The sequence below is a fragment of the Salmo salar genome, chromosome 10 (assembly GCF_965601325.2).
Source record: "Salmo salar chromosome 10, fSalSal1, whole genome shotgun sequence".
NCBI classification, from domain to species: Eukaryota; Metazoa; Chordata; class Actinopteri; order Salmoniformes; family Salmonidae; genus Salmo; species Salmo salar.
In genome coordinates this window covers 114602953-114617200 of record NC_138300.1, presented here as the reverse complement: position 1 = coordinate 114617200, position 14248 = coordinate 114602953, and the positions used below count along the sequence as shown (strand labels likewise).

Genomic DNA, 14248 nt, shown 5'->3' with positions numbered 1-14248 from the left:
TAGCAAATCTTCTGAGATGCATTGCGTTACTGCAAGAAAGACAACTTGGAATGACAACACTCACTGAGAGAACAGGTACAAGCTCTACAACAGATCAGCAAGGGAATCGACATTCAATACAAGCAGTATCTTCTAGATCTATCATAGATCTGCACATTATAGTAGTGAGAAAGAGAGAATTGTTCTGAAGACAGAGCCCTTTTCTGGACTTCGCTCTGACAAAATGACTGCCATGCTGTGCCATAGCGTACCTTCCTACATCCCAGACTCTGACAGAGTTGCCGGCAGCGGCGTACAGGACAGAGCCGCTGGGGTTGAGGGCAATCTGGTTGATCTGGTTCTCTCCTGCCGGGATGGTGACAGTCCGGTTGGTGCTGGACGCACAGGCATCGCCAGGAGTCACCTGACCAGAAGACCTGTAGAATATGATGATTCTGTTAAACACTTCATTCTATCCGGCAAATGACCTACAAATCCAGGTAGATGCAGGTAGATCTTCAAGTAATGAATCCCAGATTGTCTGTATTTATTAATAACAGGTGTAGCACTTGCACTGGTGTTATAATTGAGTCAAGTTAATCATATACTGGTGCTACAGATGTCATATTGTGTAGCCTGTCCCCCCAGAAATGGTTATGGTGTTGAGCCTCTTACGGCGTTGACTTGACGGTGTTGACACGGTTTCTGTTTCATGACACTCACGTGAGGGTGCGGATGCACTTTGCTGAGTCTCGGATGTCCCAGACCTTGATGTAGGAGGTGGAGACGGTGAAGACCAGGCTGGAGCTGTAGCGGACTGACACCACATTGTTGTGGTGACCCGCCAGGGACATGATCTCCTGACCCGTCACCAGGTTCCACACCTTACATGTACGGTCTGGAAGGATAACAACAAGACATGAGACATTATTCATGAGACATTATTGATCTGTGATCAATTATAGTGATCCGCTGATGAAGGTGAGTGAGGAAGAGAAGTGGACAGAGTCTGACCTTTGGAGCCGGTGAAGAGGAGGTCATCAGTAGAGTCAACACACAACACCGCTTTAGTGTGACCCTCAGCCACGTGGACACACTGTAGTGTTGCTGACCGACTGCCCTTTGAAGAGGGCACTGGGTTGATTACCCCTCTAGGGAGGAAGAAACCACACACACAGGTATTGAGATGTCAATAGCAGGGTCAGAGAAAATGGTAACCGGTTTCCACCTACCACTGCAGGCACACATTTACATGCCAGTTAGCAACATGCTGCAAATCAAAGTGAAAAACGAAGTACCCAAAGTGACAAGAATGGTCAGGCTAACAAGAGCTGAACGGAACCATACAAAGTACATCAACACACTGGCTAAGACACGGGGAAGACAAGTAGATATTGGTGGTGTAACTGGCAGAGATTTTCAATAGAGCTGAAAGTAACATTTTTTTCTTCATATAAACACAATCCTTCTACAATGACAGTACTTTCACTTGAAACTTTAATTCTTGTTCTTGAATAAAAGTTGTTGGGTAAAAACAAGTCGTTGTGCAGGTAGGGACACACCAGATAATGCGCATCGTGTGACTGTGTAAGTAAATGTCATAGCGTGGATGAGGTCTCCACCTATGTGAACAGAAGGAAAATGCTTCTGAAATTCTACCAACATGTCCTGTGCTACACGTGGATAGAAGACACTTGATCATTGTTACTCTCCCTTCCGGGACGGCTATAAGGCCCTCCCCCGACCCCCTTTCGGCAAATCAGAACACGCCTCCATTCTGCTCTTCCAGAAACTTAAACAGGAAGCACCCATGGTAAGGACTGTTCAAAGCTGGTCTGACCAATCGGAATCTATGCTACAGCTCAGCCTTCAACACAATAGTGCCCTCCAAGATCATCACTAAGCTCAGGGCCCTGCGTCTGAACCCCTCTCTGCGCAACTGGGTCCTGGACTTCCTGACGAGCCGACCCCAGGTGGTGAAGGTAGGCAACAACACCTCAGCCACGCTGATCCTCAACACGAGGACCCCACAGGGGACGGTGCTCAGCCCCCTCCTGTACACCCTGTTCATCCAACTCAATCATCAAGTTTGTTGATGACACAACAGCGGTAGGCCTGATTACCAACAATGACGACACAGCCTACAGGGAGGAGTTGAGAGCCCTGGCTGAGTGGTGCCAGGAAAATAACCTCTCCCTCAACGTCAACAAAACAAAGGAGCTGATCTTGGACTACAGGAAACAGCAGAGTGAGCACACCTCCATCCACATCCTGCAACATCATTTTGTTGAAATGTAATTTGATCTCTGAGAAATTAAGCTAATCGATTACTCACTTTATATGTACATACTGTATTCTGGACATAGCTCTTCCCATAGAACTACTGCTGTACATACTGTATTCTGGACATAGCTCATCCTATATAACTACTGCTGTACATAGCCCATCCTATATAACTACTGCTGTACATAGCCCATCCTATATAACTACTGCTGTACATATTGTATTCTGGACATAGCTCATCCCATAAAACTACTGCTGTACATACTGTATTCTGGACATAGCTCATCCCATATAACTACTGCTGTACATACTGTATTCTGGACATAGCTCATCCCATATAACTACTGCTGTACATACTATATTCTGGACATAGCTCATCCTATATAACTACTGCTGTACATAGCTCATCCCATATAACTACTGCTGTACATACTGTATTCTGGACATAGCTCATCCTATATAACTACTGCTGTACATACTGTATTCTGGACATAGCCCATCCTATATAACTACTGCTGTACATACAGTATTCTGGACATAGCTCATCCCATATAACTACTGCTGTACATACTATATTCTGGACATAGCTCATCCCATAGAACTACTGCTGTACATACTGTATTCTGGACATAGCTCATCCTATATAACTACTGCTGTACATAGCTCATCCCATATAACTACTGCTGTACATACTGTATTCTGGACATAGCCCATCCTATATAACTACTGCTGTACATACAGTATTCTGGACATAGCTCATCCTATATAACTACTGCTGTACATACTGTATTCTGGACATAGCCCATCCTATATAACTACTGCTGTACATACTGTATTCTGGACATAGCTCATCCTATATAACTACTGCTGTACATAGCCCATCCTATATAACTACTGCTGTACATATTGTATTCTGGACATAGCTCATCCCATATAACTACTGCTGTACATACTGTATTCTGGACATAGCTCATCCTATATAACTACTGCTGTACATACTGTATTCTGGACATAGCCCATCCTATATAACTACTGCTGTACATACAGTATTCTGGACATAGCTCATCCCATATAACTACTGCTGTACATACTATATTCTGGACATAGCTCATCCCATAGAACTACTGCTGTACATACTGTATTCTGGACATAGCTCATCCTATATAACTACTGCTGTACATAGCTCATCCCATATAACTACTGCTGTACATACTGTATTCTGGACATAGCCCATCCTATATAACTACTGCTGTACATACAGTATTCTGGACATAGCTCATCCTATATAACTACTGCTGTACATACTGTATTCTGGACATAGCCCATCCTATATAACTACTGCTGTACATACAGTATTCTGGACATAGCTCATCCCATATAACTACTGCTGTACATACTATATTCTGGACATAGCTCATCCCATAGAACTACTGCTGTACATACTATATTCTGGACATAGCTCATCCCATAGAACTACTGCTGTACATACTGTATTCTGGACATAGCTCATCCTATATAACTACTGCTGTACATAGCTCATCCCATATAACTACTGCTGTACATACAGTATTCTGGACATAGCTCATCCTATATAACTACTGCTGTACATAGTGTATTCTGGACATAGCCCATCCTATATAACTACTGCTGTACATACAGTATTCTGGACATAGCTCATCCCATATAACTACTGCTGTACATACTATATTCTGGACATAGCTCATCCCATAGAACTACTGCTGTACATACTGTATTCTGGACATAGCTCATCCTATATAACTACTGCTGTACATAGCTCATCCCATATAACTACTGCTGTACATACTGTATTCTGGACATAGCTCTTCCCATAGAACTACTGCTGTACATACTGTATTCTGGACATAGCTCATCCTATATAACTACTGCTGTACATAGCCCATCCTATATAACTACTGCTGTACATAGCCCATCCTATATAACTACTGCTGTACATATTGTATTCTGGACATAGCTCTTCCCATAGAACTACTGCTGTACATACTGTATTCTGGACATAGCTCATCCTATATAACTACTGCTGTACATAGCCCATCCTATATAACTACTGCTGTACATAGCCCATCCTATATAACTACTGCTGTACATATTGTATTCTGGACATAGCTCATCCCATAAAACTACTGCTGTACATACTGTATTCTGGACATATCTCATCCCATATAACTACTGCTGTACATACTGTATTCTGGACATAGCTCATCCCATATAACTACTGCTGTACATACTATATTCTGGACATAGCTCATCCTATACAACTACTGCTGTACATAGCCCATCCTATATAACTACTGCTGTACATAGCCCATCCTATATAACTACTGCTGTACATATTGTATTCTGGACATAGCTCTTCCCATAGAACTACTGCTGTACATACTGTATTCTGGACATAGCTCATCCTATATAACTACTGCTGTACATAGCCCATCCTATATAACTACTGCTGTACATAGCCCATCCTATATAACTACTGCTGTACATATTGTATTCTGGACATAGCTCATCCCATAAAACTACTGCTGTACATACTGTATTCTGGACATATCTCATCCCATATAACTACTGCTGTACATACTATATTCTGGACATAGCTCATCCTATACAACTACTGCTGTACATAGCTCATCCCATATAACTACTGCTGTACATACTGCATTCTGGACATAGCTCATCCTATATAACTACTGCTGTACATACTGTATTCTGGACATAGCCCATCCTATATAACTACTGCTGTACATACAGTATTCTGGACATAGCTCATCCTATATAACTACTGCTGTACATACTGTATTCTGGACATAGCCCATCCTATATAACTACTGCTGTACATACAGTATTCTGGACATAGCTCATCCCATAGAACTACTGCTGTACATACTGTATTCTGGACATAGCTCATCCTATATAACTACTGCTGTACATAGCTCATCCCATATAACTACTGCTGTACATACTGTATTCTGGACATAGCCCATCCTATATAACTACTGCTGTACATACAGTATTCTGGACATAGCTCATCCTATATAACTACTGCTGTACATACTGTATTCTGGACATAGCCCATCCTATATAACTACTGCTGTACATACAGTATTCTGGACATAGCTCATCCTATATAACTACTGCTGTACATAGCTCATCCCATATAACTACTGCTGTACATACTGTATTCTGGACATAGCTCATCCCATATAACTACTGCTGTACATACAGTATTCTGGACATAGCCCATCCTATATAACTACTGCTGTACATACAGTATTCTGGACATAGCTCATCCTATATAACTACTGCTGTACATACTGTATTCTGGACATAGCCCATCCTATATAACTACTGCTGTACATACAGTATTCTGGACATAGCTCATCCCATATAACTACTGCTGTACATACAGTATTCTGGACATAGCCCATCCTATATAACTACTGCTGTACATACAGTATTCTGGACATAGCTCATCCTATATAACTACTGCTGTACATACTGTATTCTGGACATAGCCCATCCTATATAACTACTGCTGTACATACAGTATTCTGGACATAGCTCATCCCATATAACTACTGCTGTACATACTATATTCTGGACATAGCTCATCCCATAGAACTACTGCTGTACATACTGTATTCTGGACATAGCTCATCCTATATAACTACTGCTGTACATAGCTCATCCCATATAACTACTGCTGTACATACTGTATTCTGGACATAGCTCATCCCATATAACTACTGCTGTACATACTGTATTCTGGACATAGCTCATCCCATATAACTACTGCTGTACATACAGTATTCTGGACATAGCCCATCCTATATAACTACTGCTGTACATACAGTATTCTGGACATAGCTCATCCTATATAACTACTGCTGTACATAGCTCATCCCATATAACTACTGCTGTACATACTGTATTCTGGACATAGCTCATCCCATATAACTACTGCTGTACATACTGTATTCTGGACATAGCTCATCCCATATAACTACTGCTGTACATACAGTATTCTGGACATAGCCCATCCTATATAACTACTGCTGTACATACAGTATTCTGGACATAGCCCATCCTATATAACTACTGCTGTACATACAGTATTCTGGACATAGCCCATCCTATATAACTACTGCTGTACATACAGTATTCTGGACATAGCCCATCCTATATAACTACTGCTGTACATACTGTATTCTGGACATAGCTCATCCCATATAACTACTGCTGTACATACAGTATTCTGGACATTGCTCATCCCATATAACTACTGCTGTACATAGCTCATCCTATATAACTACTGTTGAACATACAGTATTTTTCCTACTTATATATTGTCCATACACACACCACATAGCATTATCTTGCACCTGCTTTAACATCTGCTAATCTGTGTATGCGACAAATAAACTTTGATTTGATTGAAATTTTCAATTATCCCTTGTGGGTGTGGGAAATGGCAGGTGGTCTAGAACAGGACAGGGGAATTCTGTGGACAATAACGTTTTTCTAAATTCTAAATCTTGCTAGAGGAGAGGTGTCATGAGTGGTTTAGATGTAGCTCCTAATGTGCAGTTGAGAGAGAGAGCTCACCAATCCCAATATTATAGCCTACCTAATGTATGCAGCATACCTGTAAACAATAGATGTGATTGGTCATTTGACTGCCAAGGCCTCCTTGCTCATAACATTAGTTGTATAGACTATAACTAACTTCTTGAACCATTACTTTTAGTTATTACTTATACAATGCGTATAACTTAACTATAAATGTATGCTTATTACTTAGAAGTTACAGTGCTGTGAAACAGTATTTGCCCCCTTCCTGATTTTTTTGCACATTTGTCACACTTAAATGTTTCAGATCAAACAAATTTAAATATTACACAAAGATAACCCAAGTAAACACAAAATGCAGTTAAGTGATGATTTTATTTATTAAGGGAAAAAAATCTATCCGAACCTTCATGGTCCTATAGCCTTCCCTGTGGCTCAGTTGGTAGAGCATGGTGTTTGCAACGCCAGCATGGTGTGTGCAACGCCAGGGTTGTGGGTTCGATTCCCACGGGGGGCCAGTACAGAAAAAAAAGAAAACAAATGGATGAAATGAAATGTATGCATTCACTACAGTAAGTCGCTCTGGATAAGAGCGTCTGCTAAATGACTAAAATGTCAAATATAATGTAAATGTCCTATGTGATAAAGTAATTGCCCACTAAACCCAATAACTGGTTGTGCCACCCTCAGCAGCAACAACTGCAATCAAGCGTTTGCGATAACTGGCAATGAGTCTTTCACATCGCAGTGGAGGAATTTTGGCCCACTCTTCTTTGCAGAATTGTTTTAATTCAGCCACATTGGAGGGTTTTCGAGCGTGAACCGCCTTTTTAAGGTCATGCCACAGCATCTCAATCGGATTCAAGTCCGGACTTTGACTAGGCCACTCCAAAACCTTGATTTTTTAAAGCCATTCAGCGGTGGACTTGCTGGTGTGTTTTGAAACATTGTCCTGCTGCAGAACCCAAGTGCGCTTCAGCCTGAGATCACGAACTGATGGCCGGACATTCTCCTTCAGGATTTTTTGGTAGAGAAAATCCATGGTTCCATTAATCACAGCAAGTCGTCCAGGTCCTGAAGCAGCCCCAGACCATCACACTACCACCACCATATTTTACTGTTGGTATGATGTTCTTTTTCTGAAATGCTGTGTTACTTTTAAGCCAGATGTAACGGGCCGCACACCTTCCAAAAAGTTCAACTTTTGTCTCGTCAGTCCACAGAATATTTTCCCAAAAGTCTTGGGGATCATCAAGATGTTTTTTTACCAGAAGTGAGACGAGCCTTTATGTTATTTTGGGTCAGCAGTGGTTTTCGCCTTGGAACTCTGCCATGGATGCCGTTTTTGCCCAGTCTCTTTTTTATGGTGGAGTCATGAACACTGACCTTAACTGAGGCAAGTGAGGCCTGCAGTTCTTTAGATGTTGTTGTGGGTTCTTTTGTGACCTCTTGGATGAGTCGTCGTTGCGCTCTTGGGGTAATTTTGGTAGGCCAGTCACTCCTGGGAAGGTTCACCACTGTTCCAAATTTTCTCCATTTGTGGATGATGGCTCTCACCGTGGTTTGCTGGAGTCCCAAAGCTTTAGAAATGACTTTGTAACCCTTTCCAGACTGATAGATGTCAATTACTTTGTTTCTCATCTGTTCCTGAATTTCTTTGGATTGCGGCATGATGTCTTGCTTTTTGAGATCTTTTGGCCTACTTCACTTGGTCAGACGGGTTTTATTTAATTGATTTCTTGATTCATCAGGTCTGGCAGTAATCAGGCCTGGGTGTGGCTAGTGAAATTGAAGTCAGCTTTCCAAAAAATGCGATTAACCACAGTAAATTCATGATTTAACAAGTGAGGGCAATTACTTTGTCACATAGGGCCATGAAGGTTTGGATAATTTTATTTATTAAGGGAAAAAAGCTATCACTTAAACTGCATTTTGTGTTAACTTGGGTTATCTTTGTGTAATATAAAAATTTGTTTGATGACCTGAAACATTTAAGAGTGACAAATGTGCAAAAAAAATAAGAAATCAGGACAGGGGAAAATACTTTTTCACAGCACTGTATTTCTTCCTCTTACTTATCCTGTGGTCTGTCTGCTCTCTCCAGACACCCTGTCAGACGTACAAATACGTTGTCTTGGCTACGAGGGCGGGTGGAGGGGGAGGATGGGGGAGACGGGGTGCTGGCGTCCGAGTTCCTCGTCTCACAGCTGGTACAATGGACAGGGAGGCTGAGGCTCAGTTTACATACATAAGCAGAGGACAAGTCAGTTGCCTTTGAACTGAGTGTGTACAGTGGACAAGATCTCTCACACACGCACGCACGCACGCACCCCAGTGGAAATGCGCATTCATGAACACACACACACACACACACACGCACACAATCGCTCCAAAGTAAAAAATAAAAAAATAAAAACTATTTTCTTCATTGTAGAATAATAGTGAAGACATCAAAACGATGAAATAACACATATGAAATCATGTTGTAACCAAAAAAGTGTTAAAATATATATTTTAGATTTGAGATTCTTCAAATAGCCACCCTTTGCCTTGATGACAGCTTTGCACACTCTTGGCATTCTCTCAACCAGCTTCATGAGGTAGTCACCTGGAATGCATTTCAATTAACAGGTGTGCCTTCTTAAAAGGTAATTTGTGGAATTTCTTTCCTTCTTAATGTGTTTGAGCAAATCAGTTGTGATGTGACAAAGTATACAGAAGATAGCCCTATTTGGTAAAAGACCAAGTGCATATTATGGCATGAACAGCTCAAATAAGCAAAGAGAAACGGCAGTCCATCATTACTTTAAGACATGAAGGTCAGTCAATACGGAACATTTCAAGAACATTGAAAGTTTCTTCAAGTGCAGTCGCAAAAACCATCAAGTGCTATGATGAAACTGGCTCTCATGAGGACCGCCACAGGAATGGAAGACCCAAAGTTGCCTCTGCTGCAGAAGTTCAATAGAGTTACCAGCCTCAGAAATTGCAGCCGAAAGAAATGCTTCACAGTAACAGACATATCTCAATATTGGCCTTCCCTGTAGCTCAGTTGGTAGAGCATGGTGTTTGCAACGCAAGGGTTGTGGGTTCGATTCCCACGGGGGGCCAGCACAGAAAAAAAAAAAAAATTATGAAATGAAATGTTCACTACTGTAAGTCGCTCTGGATAAGAGCGTCTGCTAAATGACTAAAATGTAAATGTAATATTGACTGTTCAGAGGAGACTGTGCAAATCAGGCCTTCATGGTCGAATTGCTGCAAAGAAACCACTACTAAAGGACACCAATAAGAAGAAGAGACTTGCTTGGGCCAAGAAACACGAGCAATGGACATTAGACTGGTGGAAATTTGTGCTTTGGTTCTGGAGTTGGAGATTTTTGGCTCCAACCACCGTGTCTTTGTGAGACGTGGTGTGGGTGAACGGATGATCTCTGCATGTGTATTTCCCACCGTGAAGCATGGAGGAGGTGGTGTTATGGTGTGGGGGTGCTTTGCTGGTGACACTGTATGATTTATTTGGAATTCAAGGCACACTTAACCAGCATGGCTACCACAGCATTTTGCAGTGGTACACCATCCCATCTGGTTTGTGCTTAGTGGGACTATCATTTGTTTTTTCAACAGGACAATGACCCAACACATCTCCAGACTGTGTAAGGGCTATTTTACCAAGAAGAAGAGTGATGGAGTGCTGCATCAGATAACCAAATTGAGTATGTTTGGGGTGAGTCAGCCCACAGACCTAAGGAAAAGCAGCCAACAAGCATTTGTGGGAACTCCTTCATGACTGTTGGAAAAGCATTCCAGGTGAAACTGGTTGAGAAAATGCCAAGAGTGTGTAAAGCTGTCATCAAGGCAATAGGTGGCTATTTGAAGAATCTCAAATATATATTTTGATTGGTTTAACACTTTTTTGTTACTACATGATTCCATGTGTTATTTCATTGTTTTGATGTCTTCACTATTATTCTACAATGTAGAAAATAGTAAAAAATAAAGAAAAACCCTTGAATGAGTAGGTGTTCTAAAACGTTTGACCAGTAGTGTACCACAGTACAGGCTAAAATAAATAAACATCTTTCATTGTTGGAAACTATCCCCTTATGTCTTCTCTGGAACCCTTCCTGTTCACTTCCTTTTAGAATGCTTTTAAAACACAGGATGCTCTGCGCTCATTTCTGAGACTCAGCACAAGTCTTTTCACGTTTGGTCGAAGAACATTGAGTTGTGCACGCTCATCACCTGTGGTCCTGAGAACTGATTGGGAAAGACCGTTTGTTCACTCAGGGTTTGAATCAAAATGGAAACAGCTTTCAGCATGGTTCCCCTCACCCCGACCTTTAGCTTTTTAGATTACATCCAATTCAAAGTGTTTGAGAGGAACATCTGGTTAGCGCTGCAATGACAATATATAGGATTTATATATCGTATTTGCCAAATTTGCATTAGAGGGTTTGAAGAGGTTGAGAGGGCCAAGTTGAACACGGAATTAAAATGGAATACTAAAGAATCCCTTTGAGAAACAGAAGTTAATCATTTAATCTCATTCAAGAGGGATATAAGAACATATTAGCTATACTTCCCAAGAGTAAGCTCATTACTTGACATTCAGTGCAGAACTTGGCAGGGTAAGTTGAAAATCACACCAGGCAGATACTTGTTGATTAAGATAACACCACATGCTCCCTGAGATAGGAAATTAAGAAAAGGGAAAGGTGGATATCATGGTCTGTTGGGAAAAGATGTGCTTTTGGCCTCCGGCCACCAGAGCGTCGCTAGTCTCTTACTGTTTGATCTCCTTGACCTTAGTCCCGCTAGAATTGGTTCTCGCTTGTGCCCTGTCATAGGTCTTCCTGCGAGAGAGCGGCGAGGGCTCCGGAACTCTCTTTTCCGCCCCCGAGGAGGCGGCAGCTCTGGAGCCGGAACTAACATTTCGTTTGGTTGTTATTAGCAACGACATAAAACATAAGGAACAGAAAGGACAACAAGGATGTAAACAAAATAGGAAATAAAACAATATGGAGGCGGTGAGCATGCAGTACACACATAGCACACTGTTACCTGACATTCAGTCCCAATAAAGACGTCCTCCTTCACCAAGCTCGTGGTTCATCAGGACACTTTGGTGTAGCATTAGGGCTATACTCTATCACACTCAAATCAGTCCCCCAGGTCCATATCTTACTAATTCAAGTCCCGCTTGAATTGGTTCTCAGCCAACACTCCAGCAACTCAGAGAAAAAGTATTCCTGCTCAAGCCATAGAAAGCTACTGTGCACTACTGGCTAGCATTATTAACTCTTTGCTTTAAATGTTGAAAGATGAAGCTGTTATTATTGTGGAAAGTTAACATCGGGCTATTGCAGTTGGAGCATAACATCTAGCGAGAGAACATAAGACCTGCATGATCATACTGTACAAGCCTCATGTGTGCATGCATGTCTGTCTGTCTGTAGTATTAGTGTTATTTCTAAAGGGATACGTTTTGGTTTCTACTGGCCTAGGAAGGAGACTTACAATCCAATAGGGCAGGTTTAAAGAACAAAATGAAAACAGATTAAGCAGCAGTTCTATCAACATGCAGGAAGCAGCTGGTTTGCAGTCAGCATGCGCTGGCCCAGACTTACATGCTGCCCATCTTAGAGGCCAAGCCAGGAGAATGAGCCATAAAGTCTCTGTCCCTGACTGATGAGCCAATGGGGGTCTCAGGATCTCTGCCCTCTTCTGGTGTTTCAGCCAATGGGAGACAGGGGGAGGAGAAATCTCCGCTAGGCATGTCAGGGGCGGCGTCACTATTGGCGTAGAGCAACTCCATCTGAGTGGTGGTTCTTCTACGAGCCTGCGAGGGGGGAAACAAATTTACATTCAAGAAAACAACACACGCCAAAACAAGACCACACACGTCCCCACGAGGACAGTAAAACAAGACCTCACACACACGTCCCCACGAGGACAGTAAAACAAGACCTCACACACGTCCCCACGAGGACAGTAAAACAAGACCTCACACACACACACGTCCCCACGAGGACAGTAAAACAAGACCTCACACACACACACACACGTCCTCACGAGGACAGTAAAACAAGACCTCACACACACACACACACACACGTCCCCACGAGGACAATAAAACAAGACCTCACACACACACACGTCCCCACGAGGACAGTAAAACAAGACCTCACACACACACACACACACACACACACACACACACACACACACACACACACACACACACACGTCCCCACGAGGACAGTAAAACAAGACCTCACACACACACACACACACACACGTCCCCACGAGGACAGTAAAACAAGACCTCACACACACACACGTCCCCACGAGGACAGTAAAACAAGACCTCACACACACACACACACACACACACACACACACACACACACACACACACACACACACACACACACACACACACGTCCCCACGAGGACAGTAAAACAAGACCTCACACACACACACACACGTCCCCACGAGGACAGTAAAACAAGACCTCACACACACGTCCCCACGAGGACAGTAAAACAAGACCTCACACACACACACACACACACACGTCCCCACGAGGACAGTAAAACAAGACCTCACACACACACACGTCCCCACGAGGACAATAAAACAAGACCTCACACACACACACACACGTCCCCACGAGGACAGTAAAACAAGACCTCACACACACACACACACGTCCCCACGAGGACAGTAAAACAAGACCTCACACACACACACACACACACGTCCCCACGAGGACAATAAAACAAGACCTCACACACACACACACACACGTCCCCACGAGGACAATAAAACAAGACCTCACACACACACACACACGTCCCCACGAGGACAGTAAAACAAGACCTCACACACACACACGTCCCCACGAGGACAGTAAAACAAGACCTCACACACACACACACACACACGTCCCCACGAGGACAGTAAAACAAGACCTCACACACACGTCCCCACGAGGACAATAAAACAAGACCTCACACACACACGTCCCCACGAGGACAGTAAAACAAGACGTCACACACACGTCCCCACGAGGACAGTAAAACAAGACCTCACACACACACACACACACACGTCCCCACGAGGATAGTAAAACAAGACCTCACACACACACACACACACACACAGGGATAGTAAAACAAGACACACACGGATAGTAAGTTAGGTACTAGAGACTAGCCACCAATGTAGACCATTTTTCTTGCACAAGAATTTATTGACGGAACAAAGTCTACATAAATTATAAATGCTGGTTGTGTATTTCTTAAAACTGCTGTATTGTCCAATTGGAATAAATATTATACTAGTGGTATATAATATACTATTATATGAAAATAC

General features: G+C 42.5%; 1 protein-coding gene across 7 annotated transcripts in view; it reads right to left on the bottom strand.

Annotated features, from left to right (window-relative positions):
• Window positions 1-14248, bottom strand: part of kif21a (kinesin family member 21A) — a 75484-nt gene that overhangs the window by 4666 nt on the left and 56570 nt on the right. For 4 of the 7 annotated variants that reach the window (XM_014125705.3, XM_082957401.1, XM_082957402.1 and 1 more), the window contains 5 exons: window positions 12498-12709; window positions 11658-11795; window positions 994-1130; window positions 703-877; window positions 252-416 (listed from right to left, as the gene is read on the bottom strand). In XM_014125705.3, the coding sequence (XP_013981180.3) occupies window positions 252-416; window positions 703-877; window positions 994-1130; window positions 11658-11795; window positions 12498-12709 (827 nt within the window). Of the gene's footprint in view, window positions 1-251; window positions 417-702; window positions 878-993; window positions 1131-8942; window positions 9075-11657; window positions 11796-12497; window positions 12710-14248 lie in introns of all 7 variants that reach the window. The other 3 variants (XM_014125708.3, XM_014125710.3, XM_045688453.2) reach the window with 2 other exon arrangements.